Raw genomic sequence first — 19849 nt, 5'->3', positions numbered from 1 at the left:
AGATAACATCTTTATGGATCATATAACGTGCTAGTAGGGCCTGGTATGTAAATCACACAGCATCATATCAAATGAAATTCTTACAATATGACATCATATTCTCTTAATTAAAATGAGGTCATATCATCATATCATATCACAAAATATGCATAATATCTGACATGATTAGGTTACACCGTGCCACAATACAAGGTTCAAGTAAAAGTTACTTAAAATTGTTTACTCTTATTTGGTCAAATTAGATGACATCAGCTAAAACATATCAAATCACATCAATGAAGAAGGCATGTTTGATTGGAATTTGTACCATAAAAAAATTACTATACGGCAACCCTGCCTATAGTACATGAATTCGACTTGTCTATACTTCGTTTCCTTGCTGTTTGCTGTTGTTGTTGGTGTGATAAACACTTGCTGAGCGCATATAAAATCAAATCATTTGGAGGAAACCAAATCATAACGTGCGTGCAACAATGCCAGCAAAGACGTAGCAATAGAAAAAAAAAAAAACAAATTATTGAAAAATCAAAAAAATACGCACACAGTGAATTTGGCTTTCCAAAAAAAAAAGCGAGCAGCTTGTGGCTGATATAAAAGTTTATGCACACATTGATTTTAGCACATTTAACATTCGAAGACCGTGTTGCGAACACGAAGAAAGTTGAAAGCTTGTAAACAACGAAAAGTGAAAGTTATTTTGACATATCGCAAAAACGTGTAGAACTTGAAAACGATTTGCAATTTTATAAAAAAAAATTTATATTAAATTTAAGTGCGATTTCGAACTACGCATACAAAAAGCGAAAATTTAGCAAATGCATAAATTAGCTAGAAAAACTGAGAAAAATTTGTAAGAATTTTAATAAAATTTTAACTGAAAGCTTTTACTTTCAAAAATTATAATAAATCATTTCAAAGAACAAATACATATATCAATTAACACCAAATAAATTTAAAAATTAAAAAACCACAAAGAAAATATCAACGAAAAGTAAAAAAAAAACCATATTTTCACTGTGCAAAACGACAAATATTTTTTTGTTTTCTTTTAAAATTGCGCACAACTTTTCTTTTTTCTGCGGTTTCTTGTGCGGTTTTTGGAAAATATCTTATTTTGGCGTGAAAATATAAAACACATATAAATATACAAATGTAAATTTGAGTATACAATATTCTGTTAAACTGATATCGTCTATATAATAACCGACTTGTTTATATTAAAAGTGCCAAAAATTGTGTCTGCCTACAAACCTACTACATAGAAAATTAAAAAGAATTTTGTTGAACTTTGTGAAAATTGAAAAGTGTTTATTGAAATTTTTCCACATCTTTGTCAAGTTCATTGCCAAATTGACTAACGTACGATTTAAGCCACAATTGTTGTGGTATACGTATATTTGTAAAACGTCTAACATTAAGCGCTGCTTGAGTGACGTATTTCAAAAACTGCAATCTCGTTGCTCTACAAAATATTTGGAATCATCATATCGCTTTATAAGTAAACTGGAGCAGTGTGGCGGCTAAAATGGGCACTATTGGTGAGTAAAAAAATAAGTAAATAATATTTATATGTAGTTTGTGACAACATACATACATAAGTGTTTTTTAAAAAATTTGATTTCCAAAATTAGGATGGAGATGAAATGAAAATAAAAAATATATAAAAACGTACCAATTACATACATGCAAACTTATCAGTGCCAACTGAAAACTGAAAAGACGGGTACCGGTGCGTATGCGTAACATATTTTTTTAAATTATTTGGCATAAAACGGTTACATACATACAAACATACAAGTAAAAAAAAAATTCTCTGCTCTTACTCTATTTTTTTTACTTGTGATTTCCGGCGACAAATCGTTAGGTGCGAAATTCCTTTCTTTCTAAAGTTTTTTTGCTGTTTTATTTGATTTGTTGCGGTAGAAATGTTTTGTCAAAAAAAAAAAAAAAATTAAATAATAATTTTTATTTAGTTCGAAAATTAAGACAGAGTGAAATAGAAAAGATATCTTGCTAAAATTTGCGAACTTTTTGGCAACATATGTATGCGTGAGCAATTCCTTTTGGCCAGTAGATAAAACGCTTCGTATTCACTACCTTCTGCCTTAACAGTTTTCTTTCACTTCACGTTGGCATTCTGCTCTTCTTCTTGCATGTGGCTGTATAGGCAGCGTTTTTTCCGTCGGTCATAAAGCAGAATTCTTCAAAATCGTACGTATATTGCAAAACTTGATCAATCTATCTGATTGCCTATTTTTCGATCGGGTGACAGCCATGTAGCTTGATTTGATAGTGATGACGAAATTTCTCTCTCCCCAGCTCCTCTTTTACTCTCCTCGGCTTTAGCCTTCACAAAGACATCAAAAAAACCGGACAGCGGCACCATCCCCAATAAGAGTACGAGTGCTACATGGCAGGTTAAAATTTCAGTGCATAACGCACACTACAAACCAATTTAGTCAGAGTTGTCTTATCAGGCTGTCGCCGTCTCACAAAATTGTTCACCACCAAATAAAGATTCGGTAGCTACCCAGAGGATAGTTGGGTGCAAGAACCAAGAAATAGTGGGCTGCCTGCAACGCATGTGAAAGAATCACCGTGGTCATCCCCGAGAGCGGCATTCGGCTTGTCTCTCCGCTTGCGTGCCTTCTACATATGGCGTCTTCGTACACGTGGTAAAATGTAAAAAAAGGAAAGTGAAAGAGCTAGGAAGACAGAGGCAACGCGCAGAGCTTTCTACGTAAAAAAAATAGTAAATAAATGCAAGGCGCGATAACCTCCGAAGATATTTTAGGATGAGCTTCACTTCAAATTTGCTACCCTTTTTTTTAATTTTTCCTAGAAATCGGCGGGACTGGACCTATACCGTCGACTCCGAACGTCGGCAGATGAGTTTTCACAGAGTAGCTTTTCATGGCAGAAATATACTCGGAGTGCCTTACCAAACTCAGACTGCCGAGCGTGGCTCAATTTCCAGTAGATCTTGCGACACTTGAAACAAAGATTCCGAAGTAATCACGAATATAACCTGGTACAGTGCTAAAGCGATACCGAAATTAGCTGAAAAGAGTAACGCATTAATCAGGAAAAAATACTGAAATAGTTTCAAAAATTATCCCCCAATGGTTTAGAAATAATCTCGAATAAAATATTTGAATTATCAAAAAAAAAAAAAAAAAAAGACTCGAAATTATTTTGAACTCAACCATGAACAAAGTTCAAAGTTCATACAGTGTTTGCAATAATCACGGTAATAATCACCAAACAAACATGAATGTGAAACAATCGTCTGTTTTTTGGAACCCTCTGAGATTATTTATTTTTTTTATTATGTCACTTGAGGATTAAAAAAAGTTTTTTTTTGTTGTTTTTTTTTTATTACATTTATCATTTCCATTGAAAGAGAGTGAATTTCACAAACAAAAATTTCAAAAATATTGTAACACTGAGAAAAAATTTTATTCAAAATTTATTCATTAAGGGGACCATCAAAACTCTTTAAACATTTAAAATAATTTTTTTTTTTCAATTTAAAAGTTTCAGTGTACATATAATTTTGTATATGTATTGTGATTTGCACTTCAGTATACAAATTTTTGAACAGCCCTGTCCATTAGAAAAAAAAAAAAAATTTACCCACAAATTACATATCTTGTTAAGATATTTTTTTTTTGTCAATAATAGATGCGAATGAGCAATTATAGTTAAACAATAAAATAATCAATACCATATTGAACCGAAACCAATTTCCAGAGTATATATTTAAATACATATGTATGTATTAGCCCACTTGCACAATTTACACACTTACCCATAAAAATGGTAATTTAATTCGATTAAGTTTTTGTAACAAATCATTATCATCATTGCATGTTGTTGGTAGCAGAGTACTTTAACCAGTGGCTGACTAAATAAATTGCATATAGATGTAGATGTGAAATATATTATTATTTTTGATTAAAGAACAGCTGCATATGTATGTGTGTATGTATTATACTCTCACTTACGAACACACATACAAATGTCACTTGCACAAGTTGCCCCACAAATAGCGCTTGTATGTATGTGTGTTACAGTGTCGTGGGCTCCACAGGTAGCAATTATTTTAACAACACTAACACCAACAACATGGCGACAGGATAATTTGAATTTTTTCCTTTCATGCTGTTATTTTTATATTGAAATTCTAAGAAAATTAATAACAACGAGGAATAAATGAGAATAAATGGCATAAATTCAAGTGAAATGATAAATGGGAAATACAAAAACATTACTTTCAAAAAAAAAAAAAATATCAATTCCTTAGAAAATTTTACGGTATTCCGGAAAGTTAACTTAAAGAAAATAATATTAAGAATTCATGAGCTTAACACCGGCTTATAATAATTGAATATTCAATTATTATGTCTTTCTAAGAGAAACTGAAAAGAAAGAAAGAAACATTTACTGGTGTTTAAGCGACTTAAACTATGAGTTTTTTTCTTTCGTTTGTTTCATAAGCGCTAGTAGCTAAGGCAACTGCAGTTTCACCGTGTGATTCGCGGTTCCAATCTCGGCGAAACCTTTGATAACATTACGAAATTGTCTGATGATGATTACGTGGCGGTTTTCGAAATGGTACCATCGCAATATGCCACTAAATTTTTCTTTCGTTCTTTTCAGTTTCTCTTAGAAAGACATAATAATTGAATATTCAATTATTATAAGCCGGTGTTAAGCTCACGAATTCTTAATAATAAGTATAAATTGAACACACCATTAAAACAAACTAATAAAAATATTAAAGAAATTAATTATTTACTCGGTTTAAAAGACGTGCAGCATTGCCTTACCAACTATTGTATCTGTGAAATTGTTAAAAAAAGCAAATGGAAATCGGAAAAAACAAGGCGAATTCAGTTGGCTGCAGTTGTTATCCCAGCAGTTGATTGGTTCTTCTCGTTTATTTTCCATACAACGCCTTGTACACCAATATATCAGCTAATCGAAGTCAATGAATTTTTTCTTTTGACTTGACATTATTCTGCACTGCGAATTGATTGAATTTGCCTTGTATAAATTCGCCTTGCCTTATATAGAATCTCCTTGCAACTCCTTGTACAACAATATGTCTGTCAGTTAGTTGAAATCAACGGTAATTTTCTTTTGACTTATTCTACACGGCGAATTGATTGAATTCGTTTTGCCATCACCTGGTATGGATTCTCCTTGGAAAAAAGTTATTTTCGTAGAATTTGAGTTTCTAAAAAAAGAAAATGTAAAGTTTGCATTGACATCACCTTGTATCAAGGCGAATTCAGTATTAAGTTGAAGTTAAACCACAACAAATGTAACTCAACCAAAATCAAAAGATGTGTTATCGATTTGGTATTGAAATTTTATCGGTATCTGCTTCAACGAATCAATGAGTTGTCAACAAAAAATCTATGATATGCCTATAACAAATTGGTAACACTCCGTTAAGAAATATATAGTTTTACGATATAAAACTCGTAACCTTTTTATAATATACCAATCACTTTTCGTTAAATAATATTTTTTGGTAATAAATCGATAACCTAACGATAACTTTTCGATAAGAAATCGATCTGTTTAAGATAAATTCTCGATAATAAAAAAGTGACCGATTTTCGATAACACATCAAACGTTTTTCAATAAATAATCGATAATAAATAGATAACTTTTCGACAACATACCGTTAACCCGTAAATCATTGATAACTTTGTTATCTATATCAAATTTATATCACTTCTATAAAAAATCGATAACACGTCGGCAAGAAATGGATAACACCCATTAATAACAAACCATCAACTCATCGATACCAAACCGCTAACACTTCGATAACAAATTGATAAAACGCCATCGGATTTTAGTTTCGGCGTTCGTTTTGATTGCCAATATTTCCTTATTCTCCCCTTTTATCTTTTTGTAACAGTTACAAAGAAAACGTGGTCGAAATCTGCAAGATCACTAAACGTGGCCTGGTTACGATTACATTTTAGAACGGGGCATTTACGAACTAGACCAGCGAAAAAAATATTTAGAATCATAGCCGCAATTTCGGAACACTAGCCATTGGGCCTAAACGCGGGAGAAATGGGTATCCAAAGAAGTTTGTAGGAGTTGCGGCCAAGGGAGATGGAACGAAATAATCGCCCACCTCCTCTGCGGCTATCCAGCGCTGCAGTTATGTATCAAACTTTAGTCCATCTTGTGCTGATCATTCTAAGGACGGTATCAATATGCTCCATGAAGAACAGCAGCAGATATATCGACCTAATCAAGTGTTTTGAGTAAATATACGTACAGAATACAAAAATTTAAATAGGAAACGTAGTGATCGCAGTGTCTCAAGTACCAATAACTGTATGTATCAGAAAAAAAGTGTGTTACTTAGGCCCGGAAATGTGTTTGCCTTTCATCCAAATACGGAACTGTACTAGTATTTCCCACAAACGAATTAAATGTTTTATTGTCGTATCAGCAAAGTGTGACCGAGATTGGCTAGAGTCCGCGTAGAAAATACGATGACGCGACTTTTTTTGAATATCTTTTTCTTACTTATAATATTTGCATAATTTTATTCAAGCTCACATAAAATACATTGTATAATATATGTAGATCCTTATATCGTGTCATTAGTCCAAATTACGAATGTCTGTACATGACAGCTGCAATTTGCTGTAACATTTTCCATGCTGTGATTTACGTCGTCGCATTTATGCAAATTTACACATACACACACATATGTAAATATATCTACTTCCAGTATGCGGCATTTCAATACTCATTTGTGAAATGTGTACCTAATGTTTCCTAAGACTGGACTCTAAGAGCATAAGTTAGCGGTTCTTTCCCTATATGAATACAGTTCTTAAAAGCCTCCTTAAGAGCGATCTGAAGTCTCGTATAGGTACATCGGATATTGCCTTGTAAGTGTGGCTTTGATTTAAAAGATTACTTTCCTTGACTTGATGGCTTGGGTTGTTCTACATGCTTTTGTAAGAAAGCTAAATTTCATCCTCCTCCATGTTAGTGAAAGATATGTGTTAGAGTGATACTCGTATAACCTCTAAAGCCACTTTCCAGCCGCAGGATCGTTAGGCAGGATCGTTAGGCTACCAGCATTTGTAGCATAAGGTGACGTCGGCTGAGCCCATTTATTTATATAGACAGGACCAATGCGAATATTATCTATTACCGACTCTCGGGGAGTGGGAGTGACTCAAAATGTTGTCATTATTTGATGTGCAGTCCCATCCAGAGAATTGCGTATCCACGAGAACGTCCTGGGAGTCCTCTGCTGGTTCCTTTTACTAGAATCTAGCTTAGTCTGGAGGAGTTTGGTTCATCCTTATAAACCCATGTTTTTTGTGATTTTTGATTGAACCTATGTACGACATTTTGGTTGTGCAATACTCATTGAATATCTTTCAGCCTCCGTCCTAAGCACCCTAGGTTTCCAGTTACTCCATGAAGGAAGTATCTTCGTAACGTTGCTAGAGCATGTTCCATAAGGGAGGGATGTCCTGAAAGTTTAATCGTTCCCGAGATGGTCGGGTTAGTATATTTATGGAGCTCTGTTACCGGAGCGTACCGGATCTGTATCCGGCAAAGGACCATCACATCGATAACACTTCCCAAAGCCTTCGGGGAGTAACCTTATCGCTACAACAACAACAACAACAACAACAACAACAACAACAGCATGTGCCAATATTGTCACTGTAAAATTTGGCCTTTGATATTGATACAGACAATTTGTTAGTCTATCGAACTTTTCCCAATTAGTTCTTCTCGAGTTCCTATAGTGAAGACGTTGAACGGATCTGGCCTTTATGATGAAGGAAATCTAGTGATGGTGCTGGATAATATACCGTGTGTGCGGTGAGATCTAGTACTTTTCCCCAGTCTTGAATCCTTATCGAGTTGGGAAGCTTAAAAATTCTTAATGTCAGTCTACAAACCCAAAAACATACTATTTTTGAAAAGTTGCCCTGAAGATCGCTCAACACTGAAATTAGTTTGTTTCGGAGTCAAATTTCGACAAGGGATACAGATTTGCGTAAGGTGGGGGATGTTTAATGAAATCCAAGTAAGTACCCACAAAAGGTTTTTACTAAGCATATTTAACTTAAAAAATAGTTACATAAATTATGAAGTAAAATTTACTCTTTTACCTTGTTTAATGCGAACCTATTACACATTTATTTTTTAATCCCCACATAAGCCTTTTCTTTCATGGGTAATTTCCTATACCATAGAAATGTATTTACCATATAAATTAGATTGAAGTACTAAACTTTATATAATTTCGGTATTCTTCTACGTTCACCTTTTACATTAACTTTTTATATAAATATGTCCTTTAAATAGCAACATACTAATACATACGCATAAATACCATTTAATGAGTGTGCGGACTTAGAAGGAGCCTGCCAAGCAACACCCACCAGCAGCTTAATTAGAGGACAACCATACATAAGCTTAAAATGAGTATATGACGAGTACTTTCTAACTGGTTCCAAGTTCATGAAAGATTCAACCCAAAAAGCCTATAATTTCAAAATTTTCATTTCCAAAAAAAAAGCCCGCTATCAGCTGACGGCCACCGTGGTGTGATGGTAGCGTGCTCCGCCTACCACACCGTATCCCCTGGGTTCACACACCGGGCAAGCAACATCAAAATTTTAGAAATAATGTTTTTCAATTAGAAGAAAATTTTTCTAAGCGGGGTCGCCCCTCGGCAGTGTTTGGCAAGCTCTCCGGGTGTATTTCTGCCATGAAAAGCTCTCAGTGAAAACTCATCTGCCTTGCAGATGCCGTTCGAAGTCGGTATGAAACATGTAGGTCCCGTCCGGCCAATTTTTAGGGGAAATTAAGAGGAGCACGACGCAAATTGGAAGAGAAGCTAGGCCTTAAATCTCTTCGGAGGTTAACGCGCCTTACATTTATTTTTTTATTTATTTATCAGTTGACTAATTACAAATCAGCCTTTAAATAACTAGTTACAAATTAGTTGAAAATAAACTTGCATGTAGTCAGTTGCAAAGGAGGCAGTTCAATTAAGGTCACACCTAGTTTAAAATTATTGACTTAAGGAACCAACTCTACAGACTATTTGTAAACTATACTACTTTCAAAGTACTAAAGCCTCATTGACAGACTCGCTGCATGCCCCGGAGCAAATATATGTCCGGAAATACCATATATATATTCACCCGGTGTTTCAACACCAAAATGCCAAGTTAGGTTAGGTTGAACTAGCCAGTTAATAAAGATCTCACATAAATTGAATCAGTACATAGTGCTGTATGAACTTGTTTGACCAGCAAGCGGAAAGCGCCCAGTTAAGTGCGCCTTGTGAACGGTTTGGAATAAATCGCTATAACCATATCGAAGTCGCGATATTGTTGCACCCTATCAACCAAATTATTTCAATGTGTCACCCCGGTGAATCAAAGGATGGAAGTCGTACATTCGGCTCATCTTGCAACATCCTGATCATGGCATTACTAAGCTCCCTTTCTACAGATGACAAACTTTTAGGAGGCATCCACCTTGAGAGACTTCATCAATCACTTAGTTTATTCACGTCCTTTATCCTTTATCCAAATTTTTTAAAAATAGGCGTCTTTACGTTAGCCTCGTTTTCGTGGCCCTCCTGTCCCAAAAATTTTGTCCTTCATGAGTTGTAAATGGGCCTAGCTTACTTCACTGCCTTGGGACGGGGCTATTTCAATACCTTAAATACAGGCTAATCGCCTTCTACTATTAGATGCCTCTTACTTTTGCCGAAACCCTCTTCCCCATACCACTTTCTGCAACGAGGTTTTCCGCGGCAAGGTTCTTGTTGCCTAACTAACTTCTACCTGCGTCTTGCAAATCCATCTCTGTCGCCAGGGTCAATCACAGCTTCCAAGCGGTGAACAATTCTTAACGTTGCCCTGTACCGAGAGAACGTGATCTTACTTGCCCTGCTCGCAGCCACACTTCTTCTCTGTTCTGACTTACCTTTAACTCCGTCATAGCGTTCATTGACATCTCCATACGTAGGACCTGTTTCCCGACAAAGCCAGCTTCAGAGGTCCAATATTAAATATGGCGAAGAAAAACCATGCTGTGGTATGCCTACCGTGACTTACGATGTGCCCGGGAAAGTTTCGTTCAAATACAGTCGTATATAGCTCGTGGCAGCAAATGATCAAATAGATGCGGACCGCAAAACACTACGTATTTGGAACCCATAATTCAGTTCTTGGTCGTTGAAACCAAATTTCCGGTGCCCGAAACATGGTCATATCCAGCATCACCGATCCATCAAGTGATATACGGACGACATGCCTCCAATGTTTAAGAAGTGCGCACATTAGAGGCTCGAATATTGACCGTCGAAGTCTGAAACTGCGATATTATTTTTCAGCTTCAGCTGCTGGGACTGGAAATGGGAGTTGAAGCGGGACTGAACGTGGGAGTTGAAGTGATACTTGGAGTAGAAAAAATTGGAGTAGGAGTGGTAGTTGGAGTAGAAGTGAAGTAGGAGCAGAAGTGGAAGTGGGAGTGATAGTGATGTGATTGTGGGAGGGAGAGTGGGAGAAAAAAATTGAGGGAATTGAAGGACTTGGGGGAAATTAAAAATGGAAAAGAAGAGGGAATGAGGGCGATATAATGGGAAGAAACACACGTTGTAAAAAGTTTGCAAGCCTTCTTCGGGGAAGAGAACTTCAGTATAATATCCAGCAGTTTTTCGTATTCAGTTTTAAAATTCATCAGTCCTGCGACTAGTTGTAAACAAATTAGTTTATTGTGGTACTCCTGCGCTCTAGATTTTCTACATGAAAAAAAAACTTGCAAAACCACTGAATTAACCGAAATTTTGGTGAATAAATCGAAAATTTGGTGCTTATCTAATATTATCTCAGAACAATGGCAACAATCAAGAGGACAAAGAAAAGCAAATCAACGAGCCTTTTTGACTGCCAAAAGGACGTCAATTCGTGCTTGGTGGTACACGAGCTGGTATAGCCTGATACCAATGGACGGCAATAATAAAATAAAAAGCGCAACACAACCGAGCGCTCAACCATACAAAATGACGCGCATACACGATTACCAAACGACGAACAACAACGAGAGCTGCAAAAGGACAACCAAGCTACAACATTGCTTGTTTTTATCTCCAATCCTAAATTTATATTGGTGTATGTAGGTGTGTGGCATAGTAATGACGTCAATCGAAGTTCGTTTCCAACCGAATGACTGCATTTCCTTTATACATATATACATACATGTTTATTTTCGTCATCAAATGGCGCCCATGGCGTTAATGGAGTCGAGAGCGCTGTTAGTGTACTTTTTGACGTAGTTGATGTGTACGCTGCCTCAGTAATGGTTTACCGTTAGTTGTGTGTTTGGGTATTTATGCAGTTATTTTTGGTACATTTTATACCCAGTTTACAAAGGTTATATCTTTCTAAGTAGAGTTACAACCTTTTTAAACATAGAACAATTTAATCGTTTTGAAATAAGTAAATATTTCGAAATAAATAATACGAAAATTTTGTAATTGTGATTTGTGTTAAAGTTTAAAAAATTTATTGCAAATCAATGTGGGATAGATAGGAGGAAACTTTTGTGAAAGTGATTTTAAAAATTGTGGCAAGGCCATTTCATATTGTCTTAAAAAAATTTAAAAAGGGTTGACATTGTTTCAGTTTATAAGGCTAACAGAAAAATTATTTAATTTTAAATTAAAACTTGTCTGAAAAAATGCTTTGCAAAGATTAACTTAAAAACTGTTTAGAAATGGCGTTGCCACCTGTTTTAAAAAGTTTAATCAGAATTAGACAAAAGATTACTTAGATTGAGAAGTTGATTTCAAATCAGTATGATTTTCGACGACGGTTTTAGTACGAAAATTCATTTGAAAAATTTATCAGAAGAGAGATGCCACCTTTTTAAAAAGCATAAATAAAACAATATTAATATGATAGATTAGCTCAAACTTTAGTTAGCGTGCGCTAAATTAAGATATTTAAAGTCGGAACTATATTTGTATAATATGTTCAAAGAGAGATGCCACTTATTTAGAAATTTAGATAAACTGAATGCACGATTTTTTAAGTTTTGCGCTTTGAAAAAAATTTATTTAAATATAATATTTTGCACATCAAACAAACAATTTTCACAAAAGTTTCAATCCAAATATTATCCAATATAGAGTTGCCAGCTATTAAAAAGTTTTATCTAAACTGAGCCAAAAATATACAACACATTATTTTGAGCACGGCGAAGATTGCAATTTATCACGATTTGCAATTAAAATGTTAAATACAGTTTTACTTCAAAAATATTGTAAAGGAGAGTTGCAACCTTATTTAGAAATGTAAATGAAGTTAAATAGTTAGTTAAGCTGACAAGTAAAAGTGTGTTCGCTAATGTAGGTAGCTGAAAAAGGCTAACATTTTAGAGTTTCCTAGAATATTTTAAAATAGCGTTGCCAGTAGTTCGAACATTTTTTTAAACTAAATGGACAATTTGTCAAGTAAAGGATTCTGGATATCAAATTCATAGGGTTCTCTAAAAAAATATTCCTGAAGTGTACGTAATGCGATAAAGTAAGCTACATCAATATCAAACAAATTGAAATAGGGTTGCCACCTTATTTTCTCTTTAAAAGGTAAAAACAGAGTTTATTTAACTATTAAAGCTTGTCTTGAAATCAAAAAAGGTTTATGAAGGTTTCGTTTAAAAATGGTTTTAAAATGGGGTTGCCACCTGTTAAAAAAGCCCAAACAATATATTGACACAAAAGGACGAAAATATAAATTTAGCTATGTGGTTTGTTCTTTTCATTATTATTTTCAACGAAAAGTTTTTGTAGGAGGCTTTGTATAATAAGCCCTTTAAAAAAGTATGGCCACCTTTTTAAAAAAAATGAAATTAATTAAGTAAACTGAATATTTATATTGTGTGCAACAAATAGAAATAAAAAGAAAATGTTTGATCCTTTGGCTATTTTAAAATTTATCCAAATTAATACTGAGTACAATTATTTAAAAAGTGAGCTACCGACTGAAAAAAGCTATTTAAAAATTGAGCTACCACCTGAAAAAATTTTAAACTATATTTTGCATACATTTAAATGAAAGGAATTCATATCTAAAAGATTTGCAGAGTGAAATTAAAAATTTGAAAACTATAGTAAAATATTGCTGCACTATGAGAGGTCAATTTTGCGAAAGGTTAAAACAATGTTGCCACATTTTTAAGAAAGTAAATAACATGAATTAAGTTTGCTCGTTCAACGTCAAGCGTCTTGGAAATAAGATTTGACAGACAGGTGAACACACAAAAATATTGCTGAACAGCATTCACAGCTATTATGAAGCAAAAGCTAAAACATGGTTGCCACTTGTTAAAAAAAATTACTTAAATACGTAATAGAAACAAATTTTTTATTAATATTTTGTTCTTGACCGCCATGTATCTATAAAAAAATAATAATTCTTTATAAACGACCCAGATTTTCCTTTCAAAATAGTGATTTACTCTTAAAACCTGCCGTTGGGTATATAATATGCTCTGCCGCTTGAAAATAAATATTTGCATTTTTTATACTTGCTGCTTTTTATGCTGTTGCTACTAGTTACTCCTGTATCACCCTACCCGAATGCGTTCTTGTGAAGGGAAAGTGGAATATTGTGAGGTATTTGGAGCCCTACTAGTCACCTGCAGGCAACTCTTGTGAAGATGGGTTTCGGCGGACTAAAAAAAATGGGGGGGGGGGGGGGGGTGGCGACGAATTGTGAGTTATATGGAGCTCCACTGGCCATATGCAGGCGCCCTAAGAAAAGCTGAATTTCAGTCAATTGAAAAAAGACCTTCTGGCCGGGAGGTGGTAGCGGTCGCTTGGTCATCGTTGGATGAATTAAGGCTCATATATTTATGGTGATTCATATTTTGATGGTGCAACGACTGTGAGGATATTTAGCAGAGCTGTGAAATTACTAGAAAATCCTTCTTTTTAAAAAGTTTAGGGCCACTTAAATTTTAACTGATCAGCTTTTGGTAGAACAAGTCGAAAGTACTTTGGTATCGGTCGTCTCGTGGCACCATATAGTTTTTGCAAAGTCTAAGCTAGTCTTATCAACATTGATATCGATGTAACGTAGGAAGTCCTTAAGTGATTAAGGCTCGAGTTATAGCTATTTCAAGTCTTATCAGAGCCGATCTCTATGCTGCTCAAGTGAGCTTTTCCAATACGGAAACCCGGCTATATACTCGAAGTTTATCTTAATTAACATTTATTCAGAAATATCGAAGTGATTACTTCAAGATTATTTTTTAAATAAACTAACTACAACTTAGCTAAAACACAACTAGCTTCTAGTTAGTTGAAACACTAAAAACTAAAAGTAAATTTAAACTGAATTAAAACACACTTTAATTTCTACCAAAAAACGAGACTTGCATTTTGTAGAAAAAACCAACTGAGAACATTTGATATTTTGTAAACTAACTGACTACAAGTTAGCTTAAAAGAAACTAGTTTGTAGTTAGTTGAAAACTAGTTAGCACTGCTCTTTATGAACTCCAAATACAAATACAACAAATGTAGACTTTTGTAGATTGGATAAAATAAAATATATTGAGAGCAATAAACACATATATACTGTTCCTAGTTTCCTACAGGGCACAAAAGTAATCGAATACACGTCCATGAACAATATACTACTCGGATATGCGTGTGTGTGTGGCTGGATAATAATACCTACACACCTACATAGCATTAACACATTCTCCTTGCTACTGCACACTGAGGCATGTGACGTGAGCTTATGCCACAATTTGATTATTATCCTCAGCACAGTCCTCATTCATAGTGCTTGCATTGCAGTAGTGCTTTTGAGGCTTTGTGGCTCGTCTTTGAAATTTAATAAAACATTTTTAGTAGTGGACGCAACTAATCTTTGTTTGTAATTTTCTTTCATTCAATGAAAGTTTTTTGTTTTTTTTTTTTTTTTGGTGTGCGCGGAAGTCCTTGCTGCAACTAAGTTTCTTTCAATGTCAAGTAGTGCGTTTAAGTGCATATGCGTTTAAATCCTTGCAACTACATACTATAACAAATACGTGTTGTGTGTGCGTGCTTAAGTGGCGTGTCATGGGTGCGTGCTTTTTGTCACGTTTGTGTGTTTATCCTGTTGTACGTATGATTGCAACAGTAACAATCAAATTGTCCATCAAAACTTGTGGCTGATTGTGTGACCACAACGCAAGTAAACAATAACAATAACAATAAGTGGTGTGGTGCAAAAAAAAACCTTGTGACATTTACTTTTTCCTGTCTTCCGCTTTACATACACTTCGACTCACAAACATGTAGCGACATTCATTCTAGCTCGCACATGACGTGAAGACTCGGCGGTTAGTAATTTTTTTTCCAAAATTTTGAAAATTACTACTGTGGCTTTAAAATTTTATTTTTATTGCGCGCATATTTCAAATTGAATTACCCAATTATTATGTGTGTAGTTTATGAATTTGACTGGTTTATGTTGTTGTAAATATTCGGTGGCAAATACACTTGTGTCGTAAAAAATATTTGTTGTGTACGACAGCCACAAAACCGGAGGAAAAAAAAAAACAATTAAATGTCTACTTTGTTGCTGCGGAAGCGTGAGTGTGCCAAAACGACACAAAAATGCATTGGATGGTAATGAAAAATATTGGAAAGACTGTGGCTTACTTGAAGAAGCTGAAAGGTGAGGAGCAGTTCGTTGTTGAATATTTAAATTTTATGAGAATTTTTATTTTTTATGTAGTACTTCTATGAATTATAAGATTTAATAAGTCCAGAATTTTTTCAATTTATTGCTGGCGATAAATAAAATAATTTTTTGTTCATACAAAACAGAAATGTTAACAATTTTTTTATTTACATTTTTGTAACTCGCCAATCTATGTAAATTGATCTCTACATAGAAACAGAATAATTTTTACTCATCAGAAATTTGTATTGCTAGCAATTCATTTTTATTTCTATTCATTTTTAAATCTATTTAATTAAGGTAAATATAAAATAATAATAAAGAACCAAAAAAAAAAAAACTATGTAGGCGAGAAATAACATTTTTTGTAATAATATTTTTTTCAATATAATAAGTTAAAAAAAAAAAGAAATATAACAATTAAAAAAAATTAAAAAAAAAAACATTTAAAAAACTGAACATTTAAAAATATATGAAAAACTAACTAAACATTAAAAAATAGGCAAACTAAAATTAATATGTACAAAGCTCAATTCAAATTTTTTTTACCTAAGCTGTTCATTGAACACTAAGAAAAATGCCAAAAAATTTGGAAAAATTGGTAAAAAAAATTTTTTTTTTAAAGTAAAATTTATAAAAAAAAAAAATGAAAAAACCTTTAAGATAACTAAACAAAAAAAAAAAAAATTAACTAACACACTAAACAACTTATTAAATTTCTAAATAATTATTGAACTATTAAAAATGTTTGTTGAAAATTTAATTAAAAAATTGTTGAAAAAAGGTTGATTGAGTATAAAAAAAAATTTAAAACAACTTTTTACACATTCTTTGAGATTAAATAAAAGTTAAAAAAATCAGAAATTTCAATAAAAAAAGTTAAAAAAAAATTTCGCAATAAACGAAAGAAAAGGAAACATTAAAAAAATTAAATAAGAAAAGTTTTCAACAAAATTTTACAAACAAAAAATAAATATATAAAACATTAAAAAAATAATTGTAAACAAATTTCTGCAATAAACGAAAGAAAATTAGACATTAAAAAATTTAAAAAAGAAAAATTTTTTAACAAAATTTTACAAATAAAACAATCAAAAACTAATTGTAAAAAAGTTCCGAAAGAGAAATTTATAGATAATTTCAATGAAATCTTTCTTTAAAAAAAAATTTTTTGTTTGAAGTAAAATTTATAAAAAAAAAATTTTGTGCAATTAAAAAAAACTCATAATACCAGTAATAATGATACAAAAATTATTGAAAATTATTGTTGCGCCTTGAGTTCGATTCGAACCCGCAGTCCTACAAATTAGTAGGCCGATAAAACAACAAAAATTTAAAACAAGAATAAAATAAGTTATTCCGACTTTGAGATAAAGTAAAATTTCAATGAACAAAAAAAGAAAAAGGGAAACATTAAAAAAATTTGAATATAAAAGCTTCGAAAACAATTTTACAAACATTCAAAAAGTAAGTCTACAAAAAAAATTTCCGAAAGAGAAATTTACAGCCAATTTCAACGAATCCAAGGAATACAAAAAAGTTCTTGTGGAAAACAGTTTTTTTGAGGCAAAATTCATAGAAAATTTTATACATTATTTGAATAGAAATAAACAATATTTCTGGATTAAACTACAAATTTATTTGTTTGCAAGTTAAATTATTCCAACACCAAAATTTTTACTTTATACATATAAGATATATAATAATAAAATAAAGTTTTATATAAATATTTATTTTAGGCCTACACAAAAATTTTTGGAAGCCCGTTTTTGTTAGGCTTCTTCAATTTGCTTTAGAGGTTCAGTAAATTTTGGTTGATTGTATAAAAAAGGAGTGGAAATGGTCATTTATGCAAAATTTTTGAGCATGAATTGATTCGTGTTGATATGTCGAGAGAAATTTTGGTCTAACCGCCCAAAAGATTGCGTATGCTATGTTATTTAATTAATATTGCCTTCATCTTTTTAGGTACAATTTTTTCACAAAAGCTAGGCTTTGCGATTGAAATGAAGCAGTTGAAGCATTTTTAAGCTAATGGACACCACTGCGTATGAGCGATTTTCAGCATGCCTACAACGTTGGAGTTGTGCACATGCATGTCTATAGCAAAAATATTAAAATTTGACAAAATCCAAATAAAATGCTAATAAAATTACAATTTTATGAAATGCACTCAAATATGCTCCAGCTATTAAAGCAAACGACGCACGCGACTCAACCTTCAAGCGAAAATTATAAAGCGGTTAATAACGAAATACGCGCTTTGTCCACTGAAATATCAAACAAAATATCATTACATACTTAATCATAATTTTTTATTACTAAAGCTGTACAAACAAACAAAAAAAATTTTATTTATGGTGCTCTTAAACTGTGTGATATTTTTCTTTATTTTTTTTACATAAACTATTGCTGACGTTGATTTTTTGCTCTTTAAAATTTTTTACTTGTAAATTGTAAAAGTGTCAAAAAAAATGTCAAGTGAGATATACAAACAAACAAACAAACAAAAAATCAAAAGCATCAACAAAGTAGCTGTAATACAATGTGATTTTAATGGGCCACTTGTGACGCACATGATAGCCTTTGACAAACCAAAATAAGTATTACAAGATAAAAAAAAAAATAATTACATACATACAAAACAAAACAAAGAAATAAATATAAAAAACAAAATAAATCTTAAAAAAAATACTTGAGAAAAAAACTGAAAATTATGGCACTTAAAATGAGCGGCATTTCGAGCAGCAGACGGCCGATGGCCAGCGCTTTGGAGTCGGCAACTTTTTAATGTGTCTGCGGTTGTTGTTCATTGCTTGCAATGCAGTCTTGTGATGCGTTAAATGTTGACCTTTTGAGAGAATTTTCTTTTTTTTCACTTAGCGCTTTCCAAACAATTTATTTTATATTTAATAATATTCAATATAATTTGCACTAGAAGTGAAGTTCGCTTGAGAATATTTCATTTATTTTTTTTAACTTGAATTTTAAATTTTTTTTTTGTAAACACTCTTTTTCACACCTCATGCGTATGTGACAACTGTCAGGTACATTGTTTTTGTTTTGCGTATTTTTAAAAATAAGCATCTGTCTTTGCCAGGGTTGTGCGTCGCTACGTCAGTATGTCCGTCCGTATGCGGTTCGTTTAAATTGATCATTAGGTGGGCCATTGGGCACGTTAAGGTAGCGAGATTGTTGGCTCAAAATATGAAAATTAAAAATAAACATATGAATTTGAACAAAGTGAAAGCGTAAAGGCATGGGTTGATAAACGTAAAATTACAAAAAAAAAATTTAAATAAATATTTTTTTTTATTTGAAAATAATTGCTAAAAACGAGACAGAAGAAACGATAATGCGCATTAAATCAAAAAAATTAATTTGATAATTAGCGGCCGCCCATCACAAATATAGCCAGTAGTTAGCTCTCAAGATGGCTCTTCTGCCCAAAATCCATTTTGGTATCTGCAGAGTAATTAAAAAGTTAAGCTCAAAACTAAACAAATGGAAAATAATGGCGAATTAACTAGTTACTAAATAAGATAATTAGCGACTTGTTATTACCATAACATCACCACTTAACTTCAATTATAAGAGCTAACAAAAGCCCGTATCTTAGTTAGCAAACACAAAATGCACAACAGAAGTAAGAGAACAAGTTTTTAAATAATGACTGAAAACTAAACAGACGAAGCTTTAATTGCAATTAGCTAGCTGTTTCGCATTAACGCTGTTTCGCATAAACCTAGTTTATTCTTTAAAGTTCTTTAAAGGCAACACATCCGTTTTTCACTTACTATACATTTTAAATTTGCATTATATATAGTTAAAATCGTGACGGACTGTACGTTAATTTGAATGAATTTGATAATTTTGGAAATGGAGATATATTCAGAGGTCGGTAGTACCCGTCAAGTTCAATATATTACAACCCAGAATAGCTTAGTTGTAACCTAATAACATTGATAGATATCATTCAAATCCCCATTACCGAGCTTATTTCAGATCAGTAGTAAAATTAGAGCTCACTAGCTCCGATGAAGTTCTTTAAATTTATTTATCTCTATGCCATAGA

The 19849-nt window shown here is 32.9% G+C and overlaps 1 protein-coding gene across 2 annotated transcripts in view; it reads left to right on the top strand.

Moving 5' to 3' along the window:
• The first annotated feature begins 401 nt into the window (after window positions 1-401).
• The window catches only part of meng (meng-po), a 70524-nt gene continuing 51076 nt past the window's right edge, over window positions 402-19849 (top strand). Inside the window, exon 1 of one of the 2 annotated variants that reach the window (XM_067764906.1) lies at window positions 402-1538. In XM_067764906.1, the coding sequence (XP_067621007.1) occupies window positions 1526-1538 (13 nt within the window). In that variant the 5' untranslated portion in view covers window positions 402-1525. Of the gene's footprint in view, window positions 1539-13808; window positions 15769-19849 lie in introns of those variants that run through there. The other variant, XM_067764905.1, reaches the window with a different exon arrangement.

Source organism: Eurosta solidaginis, chromosome 2 (genome assembly GCF_040869045.1).
Source record: "Eurosta solidaginis isolate ZX-2024a chromosome 2, ASM4086904v1, whole genome shotgun sequence".
NCBI lineage: Eukaryota > Metazoa > Arthropoda > Insecta > Diptera > Tephritidae > Eurosta > Eurosta solidaginis.
The sequence above is the reverse complement of the archived record's forward strand: the minus strand, read 5'-3'. Positions and strand labels throughout refer to the sequence as shown.